This window comes from Strix uralensis, chromosome 9 (assembly GCF_047716275.1).
Source record: "Strix uralensis isolate ZFMK-TIS-50842 chromosome 9, bStrUra1, whole genome shotgun sequence".
NCBI lineage: Eukaryota > Metazoa > Chordata > Aves > Strigiformes > Strigidae > Strix > Strix uralensis.
This window is the reverse complement of record NC_133980.1, coordinates 135,862-154,741: the sequence shown is the minus strand read 5'-3', so window position 1 is coordinate 154,741 and position 18,880 is coordinate 135,862. Positions and strand designations below refer to the sequence as shown.

At 56.6% G+C, this 18,880-nt stretch overlaps 1 protein-coding gene across 1 annotated transcript; it reads left to right on the top strand.

Moving 5' to 3' along the window:
- The first annotated feature begins 361 nt into the window (after positions 1 to 361).
- LOC141947257 (uncharacterized) lies at positions 362 to 13,598 on the top strand. Its single transcript, XM_074878216.1, has 7 exons — positions 362 to 423; positions 564 to 741; positions 835 to 985; positions 2,001 to 2,213; positions 2,829 to 3,031; positions 4,103 to 4,193; positions 12,935 to 13,598. Exons 1-6 carry the CDS (start codon positions 362 to 364, stop codon positions 4,142 to 4,144), a joined length of 849 nt encoding a protein of 282 aa, XP_074734317.1. The 3' UTR covers positions 4,145 to 4,193; positions 12,935 to 13,598.
- The last annotated feature ends 5,282 nt before the right edge of the window (positions 13,599 to 18,880 follow it).

Genomic DNA, 18,880 nt, shown 5'->3' with positions numbered 1-18,880 from the left:
CGGGTGCAAGTGGTGATGGGTCTTTCTTAATCGCTATTCCCTCTCTCTTGGGTAGTAATGATTTGATGCATTACCCTGTATTTTCCTGTTTGCTTGAGTGCACTATTCTGTGTTTTCTTACTGTATGTTTTCTGTATTATTCTGTTACATTATTTAGTTATTTCTAGTAAAAGATGCCTGCGCTTTTCATTCTGGTGTCTGAGTTTAATTGATACCCCTAATCAGCAAAACAGGGGGAGATCAGGTGGCGGTTTCCAGAGACGAGGTTGGTGGTGGGACGGTGTCGCCGTAGGAGCGATTTTATGTTGGTTTGTCTTTGGGCTGAGCTGTAGCCGGCGGGGCGCTAGTTCCTGGCAAGGGCATGGACGGGCGAGCCTTCGGGCCAGCCAGAGCCACGGCTGCGCGTGTTCCGCAACGGGACTGGTGTGCAGAGCAAAGTGGGGAGGGTTTCTGAGAGCGGACAAGGCCCCGGCCCTCCCTGACTGTCTCAGCCTCCATCCTTCTGCATCTCGAGGCTGAGGAGGCCGTCAGTAACTGCAGTGTTCCCATCTCCTTCCGAGAAGCGCTGCAAACCTGCGCCTTAGGAAAGTCAAAAGAAAGCGTCACCGCCGTGAACTTGCGAGTTTGAGTGCCGCTTCCACAGCGAAGGTGTTCGTCGGAGTGGACTGGGGTCAAATTGCTGCCCAGTTGGGGGCAAAAGCAGGAAAGGTTCCTTTTGAGAAATGCAAGGTGCTGCTACCGGTAAAGGTGTAAACGATCGGCACGACCGCTTCACTTCTTAACCTTCTATTTTAATGCCGTTAAAGTTGAGACAGACCCCGGAACGTGCCTGAGCGAGTTGCCAAGAAGCGCAGCACACCCGCGAGCTCCGTGAAGAAAGTGAAGCAACAGCAGCAGCTACCACTCCACAACCATGGAGTGTTTTCCTCCACTCCCTCCCCTTCTCCTGAGCTTTCTGTAATAAAACTTGAGCGGTTCAGGAAGGGTTTGCCCTGCCTGTGCCCGAACTTGAGGCAACGGAGCCCCGTTGTGCTCATCTGCAGCTCAGAAGTTGTGTTGGCAGGTGAGTGCTGGCAAGTGGGAGTGGAGGTGGCCGGGGGCAGTATCCACCCTCGGGGGGCAACTCTCAGAGAATGCCCGGGAACCAACGACAATCACGTGTCAGGCTAACGCTTTCTTTCCCTAAAAGGCTGCAGAGCCTGGCTGGCTTTTTTCCTTCTTTCCCGAAAGCCTTGCAGGTGTGAGTGATGGGCCGCCGCCCGAGCACCTCATGATGTCAAATGCAGTGGAGAAGTAGCTTGCACTTCCACCGGGATCAGTCTTTCTCCAAGAGTTTCTTCAGATCTCGTATGTAGCTAAAAATCCCAGGTGAAGACTCAGTTACCCTTCAGAAATACCAATTACGATTTGTATTGCGGTAGCGCTGAGGAAACCAGTGCCACGTTCTATTTGACATGGACTCACCTACAGAGATCATCCCTGTGCTAAGTCCTTAAAGACATACATGCACGAGACCCAGACAAGGGTCGTTAAACCCTTTTGACAGCTGGGGAGCCAAGGCAGAAAGGCGCGCGTGCTGTTACTAGCGCTCCCGTGGTAAAGGTTACACTGCTCCGACCCGCTCTTCAGTATTCTCTGGTTTCTTTCTCTGCCCGTTGCAGGCGTTCGACAGTGTCCTTTATCCCTGAGGTAACCCCTCGGGTTCCCCATGTTTGTTGTATTTCTGTTTAAGTAGTTTCTCAGGTTCATGCACTCGTGGTTGCCACACGCTAGTTTTGGGGTCTTTGCCCGGTTCAAAATCACATGCTCGTATGGCTTCTTGTCGTGTTACTGACAACAGTGGAGGCAGTTCAGCCTGAGCAGGGACTGTCCTCGTTAGTTGGCAGTGCTCACGATCTTCATACTATGTCTGCATTGCATTCTCTTTTGGGGAAAGAAAAAAGTCAAGTTAATCAGTTTTACTGTCTGTGCATGCGCCGCGGTGGCCCCGGGACTGGCAGCTCCTACATCGCGAGTTCGCGGGACTGAGGGGCACTTCAGGCGGTTAATCCCGGTGCTGGTCACTATAGTTACCGCAGGGGGGAGCGTGGGAGCGTGGGCCGGGCTGGAGGAGCGCCAGGGGCGGGCAGTGAGGCTGTGGGCAGCGGCCCCTCCCTGTCCGGGGAGGTGCTGGAGGAGGAGCCGGTGCGAGCCGAGGGAGCAGCAGAGAGAAGGTGAGCAGGGCCGCGTGGTCGGTCGCCCGGCGGCTGCCGGGTAAAGCTGCAACGGGGTGGGTGCCGCGCGGTGCGGCGGGACCGACGGCAGAAGCCGCTCCGGGTCGGGGCCGGTCGGCGGCGTCGCTTCCCCGGGCCGTGCTTGGCCGGGCTTCCGGGTGCGTGTGCGACGGAGGGGGGGGTGGTGTGAAGGTGACCTTCATCTGTCATCACAGCTCAAAAATCACAACCCAAACACACCTCTTACACCCCCCCCCCCCCATTATCTCCCCCAAGTCACTGTCACCGCCCGGACCCTATTCCGGGACTGCACCTTGCCGCGGGTCACTGTTTTCGCCCGGACGCTATTCCAGGTTGCACGTTCCCGCTGGTCACTGTTTCCTCCCGGACCGTATTCGGGATTGCACCTTGCCGCGGGTCACTGTTCCCGCCCGGACCCTATTCGGTGTTGCACCTGCCCCGCGCACGGCCGTACCGATGGTCATGCTCGGGAAGTTCCCCCCCCCCCCCCCCCGCGCTGTCGGCGGGTGCTCGGGGCGCATAGCGCGGAACGGCAGCGCCGGTGCCGATCTACGGCAATAACGGTCAGTGCTTCTGCCTCTTGCCCTCTTCCAGAGGCTGCACTGAGGACACTGAGCACACGCTGCCTGGCCTTAATCCCGGTGCTGGTCGCTAGAGTTACCGCGGGGGGGCGGAGGAGCGTGGGCCAGGCTGGAGGAGCCGCAGGGGCGGGCAGTGAGGCTGCGGGCAGTGGCCCCTCCCTGTCCGGGACGGTGCTGGAGGAGGAGCCGGTGCGAGCCGAGGGAGCAGCAGAGAAGGTGAGCGGGGCCGCGCGGACGGTCGCCTGGCGGCTGCCGGGAAAAGCCGCAACGGGGGGTGCCGCGCGGTGTGCCGGGACCCGCGGCAGAAGCCGCTCCGGGTCGGGGCCGGGCGGGGCAGCGGCGCTTCCCGGAGACGCGCGGGGCTGCGCTCGGCCGGGCTTCTGGGTGCATGGGTGACGGGGGGGTGGGAAAGGACGGTGTCCCCGTAGGGTCAGAAAGCCGGGACGGCCGCCTGTGCCAGTGTGGGAGGCGCTGTAGTCACGTGAGCGGGGCTTCCTGTCGGCCATGTTGTCTCCCCGGGGCACGCCGGGAGCTGTAGTTTTCGCGCATTCGGCTGCCCGGCAGCTGCCTCGCTCCCGGGCGCGCGCGGCACGGCACAGTCCTTGCTACCGGCGCGGCCCCGCGGCGCAGCGCGAGGAGCGGTTTTGTGGCGGGTTCGTGCGGTTTCCCGCGGCCTGCCCGCGGCTCCCCCAGGACCGGTGTGCCCGTGCCCCGGCGGTGCACATGCGCGGTGGCGGCCCCCGGAAGTGGTGCAATCCCCAAGCGCTCCCCAAACCTGCCCGTGGGGCTCTGGGAGTGCAGGGCTGTGGGGTGGCTGCATTCACCCCACCCCCCCCACCCCTCGGCATCGCCCGTGGGGACTGCGGAGGGGGTCAGAGAGCAGAGGGGGTGATCTGTGCTGTGGGCCAGAAATGGAGGCAACGTTTTGCCTTCCTGGGACTTGAGAACAGACGCGTGTGGCTGATTGAGGGGCTCAGAAACAGACGGAGTTGTGTGGCTTTGGGCTCAGAAACAGAGGTCAAGTCGTGAATTTTTGGGACTTGAGAAGAGGCTCAGCAGGCTGGTTTTTGGGCTCAGAAAGAGGCACTAAGGCAGCTGGTTTGGCGGCCAAAAGCAGAATGCAGTTTGGCTGGTTTTGCAGGCAGGTGAGAGGCGGAGGGCCCTGGGGGCTGCGGGGGAAAGGAGGGGGTGGGTGTCGGGGTGGCGTGGGACCGTGAAGCTTGGGAGGCCGGCGTGCACCAGGCCAAACTCCACGTCTGCGGTGACTGGCGGCGCTCTGTCTTGCAGGTGATGGAGAGGAACCTGTTGAATGCGGGAGCATCCCAGTGAGATGATGTGCTCCTGATGAGGATGGATTCTGGAGCGTGCTCTCTGAAAGGTAAGTCAAGGGGCAAAAGCCGTGGGTAGGGTGGGGCCAGCAGAGGCTCTACCATCAGGGCTGTGGAGAGGGCTATTTAGGCTTCCTTAAGTCTGTGGGAAGAGAGCAGGGTCTGTCCCACAGGATGTGCATGTTCTGGCCTGTGTCTGTGTCCTCGTGTCATTTGTGGTGTCTGTGTTCTGTCTTGTATGCGGTGCCTTCCCCACGTCTCTGTGGTGCCCCATGGGCTCTCTGCACGGCGCGTGCACCTTGGTAGGTGTCCATAGGGTCTCGGATGCCTTGCTGCTTTGGAAAAGAGCCCGTTGAGCACTCCCCGTCTCGTGAGTGGAGCTTACGGCGTCTTTTGCATCACAGATGTTTGTGGAGGGTTGCCTTTGTGGAGGAGATCTGGGCCAGAATGACAGCTCTGCTCTTCAGAGTTCTGTTTCCATAGAGGTCCCTCCCCTACAGCACTTCACCCCCCGTGTGCTTGTGGGCCTTGGCCTTAAAGCCCGGCTCCTCCCACGTTGGTTGTTCAGGTGACACAGGGCCATCTGGATCCCCAGAGCAAATCCTCGAGCGAGGTTTGCCGGAGCGTACAAACGCAAGCGAAGGAGGAGCGGGAGCGGGGCCCGTTGCGAAACATCTTCCTTGGCTCCCGGTTAGGAAGGCTGACACCGTGGGGGCGTGTGGAGCAGTGACGCTGTCGAGGCGCACGGTGAGGCAGTTCCAGGGGTGGGTTTAGAATGGGGGTGATCTGCCACTGTGGCAGGTGGGCATTGGAACGGATGTTTGGAGTGAGGGGTGGATCGAGTGGCTGTTGAATGAGCGTCAGTTTCTGAATGTGTCTAACCTTGTGTGTGTGAAGTTTTTTTCATTTCAGGTTGTATTTAATGTTGAGATAGTAAATGTTTTTTTAAAATTGTGTTTAAAATAAAAGCCTAGCTGGGGGTTCGGTGTCTCTCTTACTCAGACAGAACCCTTCCTCAGGCTTTCTCTGTGCCCCTGAGCTCTCTCACAGTCTTCACTGCTGTCTTGGATGTCTCCATTCAGTCGCTCATCCCCTGAGGACATCTGTACATTGCTGGAACGCCTTGACTTTTGCATTGTGTCCTAGAGCCGCCTTCTGTCTCTCTTTCAGTCTCAGCACCCTGCTCCTGCTGTCACCACGCCTACTGAGGCCAACCTCGTGCCCCGCAGCCCTCTTTTGGCACCGTGGCGCACTCTGCACCCTCCTTCCTCCCTGAGACCCTTTCCTGATGCCACCTTTCATCTGCAGAACGCTCGCGTTGTCCTCTGTGCTAGCTAGGATACCTACCTGGTCCCCTGAGGACACCTGCAGTTTCTTCAAATCCCCTCTGAACTTCGTCATGTCCTTGAGCATTCTTTTGGCTGTCCTCCTCTGCTGCTGTCACGATGCCTCCCGAGGTCTTGGGTGATCCCTGCAGCACACTTTTAGCCCTGTAAGTCTCCTTTGGACTTGTTTTGTCGCAATAGCACTTCTCCTAAGATCTCTGTTCCCAAAAAAGAGCATTCTTTTTCTTCTTTATGCCACCTAGGATGCCTCCTGAGACCTTCTTTGTGTACCACAGCCCTGTTTTAGCTCTGTAGCGGACTTGGACTCTCTCTCATGCCCTCAGAAACCCATCGTCAGGTGTGTTTGTATCTCAGAGCACTCTTAATCATCCTTTGTGCCATCTAGGGTGTCTCCATTTGGTCCCCGCCACCCGATGACATCTGTACTGTTCAAATCCCCTCCAGACTTCCTTCTCATGTCCCTGAGCCTTCTTTGGTGCCTTTGGCCCGATCAGGATCTCTCTAAGGGTGTCATGATGCCTATCGATGCCTTCAAGGATGCCCCTAGCAGACTTCTAGCTTTGTAGCAGACCTCGCAGCCATCTCATTCCCTCAGAGGGCTTCCTGAGTGTTCCTGCTATCTGTGACCCAGCCCAGTCAGTCTGTCCTCCCTTCCCTCTAGCCGTGCCTCTGTTCGTTCCCTGGCCCTCTGATGACGTGTTTCCTTGGTTCAGATCCCCTCGGGATTTAATCGTCATGTCCCCAGTCCTTTTTCTGTCTCTCGGGGTCCCTCGGGACAGTTCTCCTCCCAGTCACGATGCCTCCCAAGACCTTCCTTGTGGTCCGGTTCCATCCTGTAGCACTTTAGGTGGGTCCGTCTTTGAGCCGCACACGAACTCATTTGTTCCTCTGTGCTAGCCAGGATTCCCGTGTTTAGTTCCCAGCCACCCAAGACCATCTGTACTCTGCTCAGGTGATCACCCGAGTTCCTCCTGGTTGTCCCTCAGCCTTCGTTTATCCATCAACCCCGCCCCCACGATCCCTCTCCTCACAGTCACAGTGCCTGCTGAGACCTCCCTCGATCTCCACAGCACCTTGAGGCACTCGATCTCCCTTTCTCTCTCTCTCGTTCTGTCAGAGCCTCCCTCCTTTCTTTGCTGTGCAGCGCTCCTTTTTCTTTCTCTCTGCCATCGAGGGTGTCTCTGCTTGGTTGTTCTCTCAGTCATCTGTAGTTTGCCCAGATGCCCTCCTGAGACTCCAGGGCCCTCGCTGTGTCTGCAAGGCTTCTTTTCTTACCCTCCTAACTCCTCTGTTCTCTACAACGATGTCTTTCGAGTCCTTTTGCGTACTCCACCCCACTCTTCTGTCACTTCAGCTCCCTTTGGATTTTGGTTTTTGGCGCTGTTCAGAGCACTCTTCTCTTACTCTCTGGTGTGTCAGCCTGCACACGTATGTGAGTTGGAAATGCCCTGCCTGGGGGCACAGCGATGTCGGTCAGGGGAAGAATAGCACTAAGAGTCTGTAGTTAATGTTGATTTGCCTGGACTGTTTAGGTACAGCCCGTACAGCCCCCTTGGAGCAAGCAGCCCTCAGCAGCAGGCAAGGATGTCACGGGGATGACCGGAGCTATCTGGGAGAGGCTGCGGGAGTGGTAGTTGAACAGATGGAATCTCAAAGGCGTTAAGGCTTGTGTGTGTAGGGCTTAATGCTGTTTTGGTTTTATGGTTTTTTTTAATGGCAGGCTGTAATGAGACCCTAGACAGTGTTCCTACATGGAGTCAAGAACTCTGGAATTGTTAAGCTGTCACTCAGCATCCAGGTGACTTGCTTAAAAATTTTTTTCAGATCCAGAGGGACAATATATGCACCAAGGAGTGACAGAGGCAGCGAGCAGGGCACTGTAAGAAGGTGGGTCAGCGTGTGGTGTCGGAGGAGAAGACATGACTGGTTGCTACATGACTGGCTTATCGGTTTGGGGTTTTTTTTGTTTTGAAGGTGCAAAGCAGGATATCGGCACCAGAGGTGACTCGGGCAAGGTGAGACGAGTGGGCTGAAGTAGCAGTTATTTTTCATGTGTCGTACTGTTGGTGAAGCTAGAAGCATCTCCTGTTGTCTGTGTCTTACAGGTGGTACCCAGGCCTCGACGTGGCGACTGGTAAATGTCAGAGGCAGGGTGGGTGAGCGGCCAAGGTAACGGGGCAGGAGATGGCAGTCGGTGTGGGCAGGCTGCAGGTTCAGCTTGTGCCTCTCGCTTTGGTTTTTGCAGGTGCCACATGTAGGCTGGGAGGGGCGAAGCCGCGTGCCGCTGAGCAGTCCAGGACAGCGAGGCGGTTGTCGGCTGGGTCAGGGTTTCTGTGCAGAGAGTCACGTGGCAGCTCGATGAAGCATTTCTCTTTGGTTTTGCAGGAGCCGGGCAGGCTGCCTTTGGAATCGGATGAGCGTTTGAGGTGAGCTGGGTGTTAGAGAGCAGGAGCACGGGGCTGGTGATTTCTCGCAAGCACAGTGGTAGCTCTGTGTCTTTTGGTATCGTAGGTGCCACGGGCCACGCTGGCCACAGCGTCCGACACTGGACTCTGCACAGAGCAGCTGAGCGGAAAGCCCCGTGGCTGTTGAGGTGGAGGGTGTTGTGGCAGAGGTGTGTCAGCTGACGTGATGCTGACTGCTGGCACTGTTGTTTTTTTTGCAGATGATGAAGAGGAACCTGGCAGCTGCAGGAATGTCCCGGTTAGCTGATGTGGTTTTTGTTGAGGATGGATTCAGACCCCTGGCCCTCTGAAAGCTGAGTTGAGGGATGAGGGACCGCTGCCCTACGGTGTCTAATCTTGACTTCAGTTAGAAAGAGACTTTACAAAACGGAAACCTTTCTCAAGGAAGTTTCATTTTATGAACTCTCCATCAGAGTGGATCTTCAGAGATGATGTATTTGGCAGTAGTACTCTTGGGTGGTGCAGCTGGCCCGATGTCCCTGGTAATTATGGAACACACCAAACGCCCCTCTCGTCAAGTTTTCTGTGTGTATTTTGGAGATAGTCTAATGGTATCAGCTCACAGCTGGGCAAGTTCAGGGAATGCAAAAGGAATATCAAATTCTTACACATCTAATAAAAACGCTTCTATAAGTGTATGCCCACCTTTATACTAAAGAGTGAAGGACTGAGCTTTATTCTTTATTCTTTGTTTTACCCTTTAAAGTTTTACACTTCACTTCTGATTTTATTGACCCAGCAACCAGGATGCGCAGCAGCAGCAGCAGCGCAAGGGCCGCAGCGGATCCGTCAGCCGTAGGTTGTGATGACGGTACGACCTCGTCCTGCAGCCTCGCAGGGTTCCCTCCCTGCAGCCCTGTTGTAAGGACGGGATGAGACATTCCGACACCAGCAAGAGCGTTTGCTTTTATGGGCAGAATGTGCTCGGGATCGTATCGATCGGCCTTGCTGGTGATTTGAGGAGTTGAAATCGCTCCGGCCTTGCCAGGGTGTGTTGTATGTGGAGCTGACCTGTTCACGCAGAGTCCTCCCCGAGCTCCACTGCTATCCTGTCCCTTGTTCTGACGGAACTTTCTTCTGTGTTAGTTTTTCAAGATGCCGGAATAGGATTTGGGGTTTTTGTTTTTCAGGTGTGTTGTTGTCAGCATCTTCTGATGCTCGACAGGTCCCCCCAGGCCAGGTTTGCCTGGTGGCCGTTAACCCCCTGACCATGGGGCCAGCCCTGTGTCGCTGCCACGGCACAAAAATACCCCAAGCACCCTGATTCAGGGTCTGCAATGGGATGGAAAAAATACAGGATTTTTGGGGAAAAAAACTTCAATTTGGGGCTCCTGGTAAAGCCAAACCTTCCTGGAGTGGTGCAGCTGGAGAGCAGAAAACCCACCCTTTTCATGCACAAAACCAAAAATCACCAATTTTGATGTTGTGGAGAAGTGCTCAAAAAAACCGAAGTGGAGTATTTTGGAAAAGCAAAAACCTCCAGTTTCTATTACAGAAATAAAAAAGAGAGACCCAATTTAGGGAAAATCTGGGGTGTAGACGGTGGCTGTTTGAGGGGCATTGCTGGGGGTTCTCTGGTGTGAATTATGCGGTGAGGGTCAGTTCTCCAGAGTGGATCATCTGTTGGGGTTGTCCCAGGTGAGTGGTTAAAATGGCTTATTGCAGACCGTTATTGTCGCATGCGCACTGGCGGCGGCAATGTCGTGCTCGTTGCTGCCACCGTGTGGCCAAAAGGGGTACTGCAGTCAGTTATTGGTGCATGCGCATTAGCGCCGCCCCTTTCGTGCTCGCTGCTGCCGCCCTGCGGCCAAAAGCAGGTACTGCAACCCGTTATTGGCACATGGGGAGGAGCGCCGCAGCTTTCGTGCTCGTTACTGCCGCCCTGTGGCCAAAAGCAGGTACTGCAGCCCGTTATTGGCCCATGCGCATTGGCGCCGCCGCTTTCGTGCTCGTTGCTGCTGCTATCTGGCCAGACGCGGCAACTGCAGCCTGTTATTGGCCCATGCGCTTTCGTGCCGTCACTTTCGTGCTCGTTGGTGCAGCCCTGTGGCCAGTCTCGGGTACTGCAGCCCGTTATTGGCCCATGCGCACTGGCGTCGCCGCTTTCGTGCTCGCTGCTGCCGCCCTGTGGCCAAAAGGATGTACAGCAGCCCGTTATTGGCACATGGGGAGTAGCGCCGCCGCTTTCTTGCTCGCTGCTGCCGCCCTGTGGTTAAAAGTTGGTACTGCAGCCCGTTATTGGCCCATGCGCACAAGTACCGTCGGTTTCGTGCTCGTTGCTGCCGCCCTGTGGCCAAAAGGAGGTACAGCAGCTCGTTATTGGCGCATGTGCAGTCTCGCCGCCGCTTTCGTGCTCCTTGCTGCTGCCGCCCTGTGGTCAAAAGCGTGTACTGCGGCCCGCTATGGCTTCATGCGCATTAATGCCGCCGCTTTCGTGCTCGCTGCTGCCGCCCTGTGGCCAAAAGCGTGTACTGCAGCCTGTTATTGGCCCATGCGCACTGGCGTTGCCGCTTTCGTGCTCGCTGCTGCCGCCCTGTGGCCAAAGGGAGGTACTGCAGCCCGCTATTGGCGCATGTGCACTGGCGCCGTCGCTTTCTTGCTCGTTGCTCCCGCCCTGTGGTTAAAAGCGGGTACTGCAGCTCGTTATTGGCCCATGCGCACTAGTGCCGTCGCTTTCGTGCTCGTTGCTGCCGCCCTGTAGCCAAAGAGGGGTACTGCAGCCCGTTATTGGCGCATGTGCACTGGCGCCGTCGCTTTCGTGCTTGTTGCTGCTGCCCTTTGGCCAGTATCGGCTACTGCATCCCGTTATTGGACAATGCGCACTGGCGTCGCCGCTTTCGTGCTCGCTGCTGTCGCCCTGTGGTTAAAAGTGCGTACTGCAGCCCGTTATTGGCCCATGCGCACTGGCGTCGCCGCTTTCGTGCTCGCTGCTGCCGCCCTGTGGCCAAAGAGGGATACTGCAGCCAGTTGTTGGCCCATGCGCACTGGCGTCGCCGCTTTCCTGCTCGTTGCTGCCGCCTTATGGCCAAAAGCAGGTACAGCAGCTCGTTATTGGCGCATGTGCAATCTCGCCGCCGCTTTCGTGCTCCTTGCTGCTGCCGCCCTGTGGTCAAAAGCGTGTACTGCGGCCCGCTATGGCTTCATGCGCATTAATGCCGCCGCTTTCGTGCTCGCTGCTGCCGCCCTGTGGCCAGAAGCGTGTACTGCAGCCTGTTATTGGCCCATGCGCGCTGGCGTCGCTGCTTTCGTGCTCGCTGCTGCCGCCCTGTGGCCAAAGGGAGGTACTGCAGCCCGCTATTGGCGCATGTGCACTGGAGCCTTCGCTTTCGTGCTCGTTGCTGCCGCCCTGTGGTTAAAAGCGGGTACTGCAGCCCGTTATTGGCGCATGTGCAGTGTCGCCGCAGCTTCCGTGCTCGTTGCTGCCGATAAGTGGCCAAAAGCGGGTACTGCAGCCCGCGATTGGCGCTTGTGCGAATCGCGGGCTGCACTAGCGGCTTCTGGCCTGACGGCGGCAGAAGCGAGCAAGAAAGCGGCGGCGCCAGTGCGCATGCGCGAAAAACGGGTTGTAGTACACGCTTCTGGCCACAGGGCGGCAGCAACGAGCAAGAAAGCGGCGGCGCTACTGCGCATGCGCGAAGAACGGGCTGCAGTACCAGATTCTGGCCACAGGGTGGAAGCAGCGAGCACGAGAGCGGCGGCGCTAGTGCGCATGTGCTAAAGATGGGCTGCAGTACCCGCTTCTGGCCATATGGCGGCAGCAACGAGCAAGAAAGCGGCGGCGGTAGTGCGCATGCGCCAATAACGGGCTGCAGTACCCGCTTCTGGGCACAGGGCGGCAGCAACGAGCATGCAAGCGGCGGCGCTAGTGCGCATGCGCCAATAACGGGCTGCAGTACCCGATTCTGGCCACAGGGTGGAAGCAGCGAGCACGAAAGCGGCAGCGCCAGTGCGCATGCGCGAAAGACGGCTTGTAGTACACGCTTTTGGCCACTGGGGGGCAGCAACGAGCATGAACGCGGCGGCGCTACTGCGCATGCGCGAGAAACGGGCTGCAGTACCCGATTCTGGCCACAGGGTGGAAGCAGCGAACACGAAAGCGGCTGCGTTAGTGCGCATGCGCTAAAGATGGGCTGCAGTACCCGTTTTGGCCACAGCGCGGCAGCAACGAGCACGAAAGCGGTGGCGCCAGTGCGCATGTGCCAATCACAGACTGCAGTACCCGATCCTGGCCACAGGGCGGCAGCAACGAGCAAGAAAGCAGCGGCGCCAATGCGCATGCGCCAATCACGGGCTGTAGTACCCGATTCTGGCCACAGGGCGACAGCAGCGAGCACGAATGCGGCGGCGCCAGGTCGCATGCGCCAATCACGGGCTGCAGTACCCGATTCTTGCCACAGGGCGGCAGCAACGAGCACGAAAGCGGCGGCGCCTGTGCGCATGCTCAATAACGGGCTGCAGTACCTGCTTTTGACCACAGGGCGGCCAAAAGGAGGTACAGCAGCCCGTTATTGGCGCATGTGGAGTCTCGCCGCCGCTTTCGTGCTCGTTGCTGCCGCCCTGTGGCCAAAGAGGGATACTGCAGCCCGTTATTGGCCCATGCGTACTGGCGCCGTCGCTTTCGTGATCGTTGCTGCCGCCCTGTGGTTAAAAGCGGGTACTGCAGCCCGTTATTGGCCCATGCGCACTAGTGCCGTCGCTTTCGTGCTCGTTGCTGCTGCCCTGTGGCCAAAGACGGGTACTGCAGCCCGTTATTGGCGCATGTGCAGTGTCGCCGCCGCTTCCATGGTCGTTGTTGCCGATAAGTGGCCAAAAGCCGGTACTGCAGCCCGCGATTGGCGCTTGTGCGAATCGTGGGCTGCAGTACCGGCTTCTGGCCAGACGGCGGCAGAAGCGAGCAAAAATCGGCGGCGCCAGTGCACATGCGCCAATAACGGGCTGCAGCACACGCTGTTGTCTGCTATCGTGCGCCTATTCTTTTAGGGGGAGGACAGCCAGGCGACTGGAGTTTCGAGAGAAGAAGAGGGGCAGGAGGAAGGAAGGAGAAAGAAGCGTCTGACCTGTCCAATTCTCCGGGCACTGCTGAGAGCGAGAGCTGCAGTGAGTCCCAGGCCCTTGGGACCCTGTCGCCCCCCTTATATGTCCCAGTCCCTTCCTGCCCCTCTCTTCCCCATTCTGTGATTTTTTTTTTTTCTTCTCTATAGCTTTTCTTTCTATTATTCTGTCCTGCTCCCCCTTACTCTCTCACTTTCTCTCTCTCATCCTGGTGTTCCCTTTTCTTTTTCTGTCTGCACTTTTGAGGATGAGTTATTTGACAACCTGGCAAACGGACTAATCAATTAATTAACTTGACAATGAAACTAATTTTTGAGCGTCCTGACAGTGAACTACCTTCCTTATAAGAATGAAAACTCTGCCCAGGTTAAGACCCTTTCCCTGAGCATGTGTAGTCATAGAAGCATTACGTAAGCCATATTCTAAATGCATGTTAATCACTAGCCATCAATATCTAATAGGTGTGTTTGGAAAAGCACTAAGATCTGATTTTTGTGTGTAAAAGAAGCATGAAAACCTGCTGTTGGTGTACGTGATTTGTGGAAAAGTCCCCCAAGCAGCCAGGCCTGAATAAATATGGTATCTCTCCTGAGCGTGTTTAGATGGGTTTATTGCACGCCGGGCAGGAATCCTGTTTTGGGATAACAGTTTTTTGGCGACCCAGATGGGACGGCTGTAACGCCGTGTCCGGAGCGACTGGCTGACTCTTGGCGGGGAGACCCTCGTCCCCGCTCACCGCGCATTCGTGGCTGCTGGCCACGCCTCCGCCTGTTTGCTGCGGCTGGCCACACACACACCCGTCGTCGTCGCCGCCCCGTCCCCCCCCCCCCCCCCCCCCCCCCCCCCGCGCATGCGCGGTGGCAGTCCCGGGACTGGAGGACTGGCAGCTCATAGAGCGCAAATTCGGGGGCCTGAGAGGCATGTCAGGCGGTTAATCCCGGTGCTGGTAGCTATAGTTACCACGGGGGGGGGGGAGGAGCGTGGGCCGGGCTGGAGGAGCGCCAGGGGTGGGCAGTGAGGCTGCGGGCAGCGGCCCCTCCCTGTCCGGGGCGGTGCTGGAGGAGGAGCCGGTGCGAGCCGAGGGAGCAGCAGAGAGAAGGGGAGCAGGGCCGCGCGGTCGGTCGCCTGGTGGCTGCTGGGGAAAGCCGCGCGGTGCGGCGGGACCGGCGGCAGAAGCCGCTCCAGGTCGGGGCCGGGCGGCGGCGCTTCCCGGAGCCGCGCGGGGCCGGGCTTCCGGGTCCGTGGGCGACGGGCGGGCACTGTAGTCACGTGAGCGGGGCTTCCGGTCGGCCATGTTGGCTCCCCGGGGCACGGCGGGAGCTGTAGTTTTCGTGCACTCGGCTGCCCGGCAGGTGCGTCGCTGCCGGGCGCGCGCGGCACGGCACAGACCTCGCTACCGGCGCGGCCCCGCGGCGCAGCACGAGGGGCGGTTTTGTGGCGGGTTCGTGCGGTTTCCCGCGGCTCTCCCGGGACCGGTGTGCCCGTGCCCCGGCAGTGCGCATGCGCGGTGGGAGGTGGCCGGTGGGGCTCCGGTTGCGTGCCATCTGCGGCAACAATGGCCGGTGCTGCTGCCGCCTCTTTCCCTCTTCCAGCGCGGTGCGGCTGCGTAGTGAGTGAGTGAGTGAGGCTGCGTGAGTAGGGGGATTGCATGTTGGGGGCTGTACTGTGCAGGGAACGGGGGTGACCGCGCACCGAGGGGAGACTCGGCCTGTGGGAAAAATGGAAACGTGGCCCTGGGAAAATGGCCGTGGAGAGGGGCTGGGCTGTGCTGTGCTTGGAGGGGACGTGGCCAGGCATGGCTCCCCACGGGAGTCCTTCAGCCTGGGGGGTTTGGGGTGCGGTGCTGACAGCGCTGGAGAAAGAAAACCTGAAGCGGTACTAAGGAAGTGATGCCGTGCCTGTGCTGGTGCTGCCCCGCAGAGAGGTGGGGCTGGGCCCTCTGCAATTCTCAAGCGCTCCCCAAACCTGCACGTGGGTCTCTGGGGGTGCAGGGCTGTTGGGTGGCAGCATTCCCCCACACACACCCCTGGGCATTGCCCGTGGGGACTGCAGAGGGGGTCAGAGAGCAGACGGGGTGAGCTGTGCTGTGGGCCAGAAATGGAGGCAATGTTTTGTGTTCCTGGGGCTTGAGAACAGACGCGTGTGGCTGATTGAGGGGCTCAGAAACAGACGGAGTTGTGTGGCTTTGGGCTCAGAAACAGAGGTCAAGTCGTGCATTTTTGGGACTTGAGAAGAGACTCAGCAGGCAGGTTTTTGGGCTCAGAAAGAGGCACTAAGGTGGCTGGTTTGGGGGCCAAAAGCAGAATGCAGTTTGGCTGGTTTTGCAGGCAGGTGAGAGGCGGAGGGGTGTGGGGGTTGAACGGGGGGGGGGGTGTGGGGGTGTGGGGGGGTGATGGTGGAGGATGGTGTCCCTGCAGGGTCAGAAAGGTGGGATGGCCGCCTGTGACGGCGTGGCGGGCGCTGTAGTCACATGACTGATGCAATAGATGTAGTGAAAGAGCAGATGTTGTTTCCAATAAAGGTTGCTTTCTTCAATCAGTATTTTGCAGGTTGTAAACTTAAGGCAGGTGAGAAAACTTGCTGCTGCTCCCCTGGCTGCTTTTATGTCTTCTGGTGGTTCACCCCTCCCCTTTCCCAGGTGATTGTGGTCAGGGTGGTGGGTGGGGCCTGGCATATATGAGCCACAGCCTCTACTCAGCGAGGTCATTCTGCTTTTGGGCATCTCTGAGGTCAGTGCTCTGGTGTTCCTTAAGTTAGTGGCAGATCTTGAGGTGTTGAAGCTCTTTAGGTAGGTGTGTTTTGATCATCACAGAAAGAGATGTCCCTCAGGTAAGAGTTTCAGGATCAGTTAAGGTTCAGCAATGTATATAATATGAAATACACTGGTCTGTAGAGGTCTATTTTCAGGTAAGTACTTTTGTATTGACTGGGTGGGGTGGGTAAAATGGTTTAATAGTGTACACTTATAGTTTTTCTTTTCCTTCTAGAGGCAATGCATTTTCCTGGCTTTTTCTGTCTTTAATGAAGATGGGATCTTGTTTTTTTCCCTAGTATTACTGGATACATTGGAAGTCGTTGATATTATCTGTCTAAATAGGACTAATGTTGAGGTGATGGAGCAAGGGTTAGAGTGAGCATCTTGTATGTATCTGTATATAGGGTTTTAGCATTGCTTAAGAAAGTAGCATGGATGTAAGGCACAGTGTCTTTCAGGATATGGGATGGCTCATAGTGTTTTCCTGATTGTCCACAGAGCAACGTATTGTTTTGCAGGTGCTGTCTGGGCAGCCTTTGGAATAGGATGAGTGTTTGAGGTGAGTCAGGATAGCAGAGAGGAGGGCCAGGCGTTTTCACAGAAACACAACTACACTGTTTGGTCTTTTGGTGTCATAGGTGTCACAAGTGATGATGGCCGTAGTGTCCAACACCCAAACTGGCATGGAGCAGGTGAGCCGACACGATGTTGGCTCCTGGTGCTGTTTTTGTGCAGCTGATGAAGAGGAACCTGGGGTCTATAGGAATATCTGGGTTAGCGGATGCAGTTGCTGTTGAAGATGGCTTCAGACCCCCAGCCCCCAGATAAGTTGAGAGACTGGTGTTTGGGAGAGGGCTCTGGGGCGAGCCAAGGTTGGGAATGGGAGGGAGGGGTTTTCAAGTTAACATAGGGGAGAGGACCGTCCAGGAACAGTGCCTTTTGGGCAGGGAAAGGGAGCAGGTTAACTTTCTGCCCAAGACTGCCATGTGCCAGGCAGGGCAGTTCTAGCCTATGGCTATGTTGTTGTGTAGTTTGTGTTTTCTGTTTTATGTGTCCTAGAGCTTCCTCAGGTCACGACATCCTTGTTGCTCTTTGTGCCGAAGTAGCGCAGCGTGCGCTTCAGGCACCATCCCTAGGGTCTAGAATGCCCGGAGTCATTGGCAGAATGCCGGTCGGGTGCTTCTTTTATTGCGTTACAAGCCTAAAGCATGGATAGGTCTCGGAAGTTTCAGGTCGGTCTGCTTTTGTAGCATTGTTCTAGGCTGCATTAACATCTTTGATCTCGAGCGGTCCATCATTGCAAAGACCTTTTCTGGATGTTCTTCCCTGCATCTTTCTATGCTTAGGTCTTGAAGTAAGCTGTCTTGCATATGACTCATCCCAGTTGCTCCTGTCTGTTTTTGTCTTGGGCCACAGTGTTTGGCTCTTCTCAGCCTGCCATGGATTCTTCCTCTTGGCCCCCTAGGTCTTCTCATCTGGCACTGTCTGTGGCCGAGGGGTCATTCTTAGAGAGCTTGTTTTAATGTGTCGGTCACAGCATTTGTCTTATATGTGTGCAGTGTTGGTCTGTGCCTGTTTATGTCTGGGTTGGAGCTGCTCTGCCTGGGGGCACAGCAGTGATAGCCAACAAAAGAATAGCAATAAGAATCTATAGTTAATAGGGTGATAAGCCTAGATTTTTGTAGGCCAAGGTGTGCAGTCTGTTTCAGAGCAAGTAGCCATATATGCAGCAGGCGTAAAACTTTTCTCTGTAGTGTTATGCAGAGATGCTGGGGATGACCAGGTTGTGTTTAATGGCAGGCTGCAATGACAATCTAGATGGCATACCTAAAGGAGACCTCTGGAATTGTTAAGCCGTCACTCGGCATCCAGGTGACTTGTTCAATGCTATTTTTTCAGGTGCAGAGGGGTGACCCATGGGACAAAGGGTGACAGAGGAGGTGAGCGGAGCACTGTGAGAAGGTAGGTCGACGTGTGGCGTCAGAGGGACGACGTGACCAGTGTCTATGTGAGTAGGCTATAAGCATGTCTTGTTTTGAAGGTATGAAGAAAGACAGTGGCACCAGAGGCGAGTCGAATGAGGTGTGGTATGACCAGTGTGGTCAAATATCAGTTATTTTTCAGGCATCGTATTGTTGGTGAAGTAAGAAGCATCCCCTGTTGTTTGTGTCTTACAGGCGGTATCCAAGTCTCCACATGAGAACCTGTGACGGGCAGAGGTGGGGTGGGTGAGCACACAAGGTGAAGGAGTGGGAGAGAGTTATTGGTGTGGGTGGGCTGTAGTTTTGGGCAGTATCCCACCAAGTGTTACTTTGGTTTTTGCAGGTGACATTTGTAGCCTTGGAAGGGTGAAGCCGCATGCTCGACGAGCGGTCTGAGAAGGTGAGGCGGCATTGGCCGGGTCTGCGTTTAAGAGCAAAGCGTCCCACGACATCTAAGCAAAATGTTTCTCTTTGGTTTTGCAGGTGCTGTGCAGGCAGCCTTTGGAGTTGGATGAGCATTTGAGGTGAGGTGGGGCGGTAACAAGGAGGAGCAGGGGCGGGTGACTTGTCAGAAGTGCAACGGTGATTTTGTGTCTCTTGGTATCTTAGGTACCACAAGCAACGATGGCCGCAGTGTCTGACTCTGGAATGAGGAGGCGAGTGGCGCTCCTGAGGAGGGTGGTATGAAAGAGGTTGCCATCGGCTGGCACGACGCTGACTGGTCGCACTCTTTGTGGGTGTCCTGCAGATGACGCAGAGGAACCTGGTGGCTCAGGAACATCCCAGTTAGCCCATGTGGTTATTGTGGAAGACGACTCTGGCCCCTGGTCCTCTGAAAGCTGAGTTGAGGGTCCAGGGCTGGGAAGGGTCTGGGTGGAAGGGACAGGGTTGGGAATTGCAGGGAGGCCTTCTCATGTTAGCGTAGGGGAGAGGACTGTGCAGGAGCAGTGCCCTTTGTGCCCACAAAGGGAGCGAGTTAATTCTCAGCACCAGAATACTGTGTGCTGGGCAGGGCAGTTCCAGCCTGTGTCTGTGTTGTGTATTATGTATCTTATACCATGCAGTCCTCAGGTCTTGATGTCTGTGTAGCTCTTTATGATCAGTTGGCATCTCAATAGCCCTCCCAAGAGTCTCACG

Bases quoted from the DNA above. Each gene is read 5' to 3' on its own strand.
- LOC141947257 (XM_074878216.1), top strand. From the start codon at position 362: ATGGACGGGCGAGCCTTCGGGCCAGCCAGAGCCACGGCTGCGCGTGTT. The intron at 742-834 runs GTAAAGGTGTAA...AACGTGCCTGAG, and splicing joins AATGCAAGGTGCTGCTACCG to CGAGTTGCCAAGAAGCGCAG. The intron at 986-2,000 runs GTTTGCCCTGCC...CGGGACTGGCAG, and splicing joins ACTTGAGCGGTTCAGGAAGG to CTCCTACATCGCGAGTTCGC.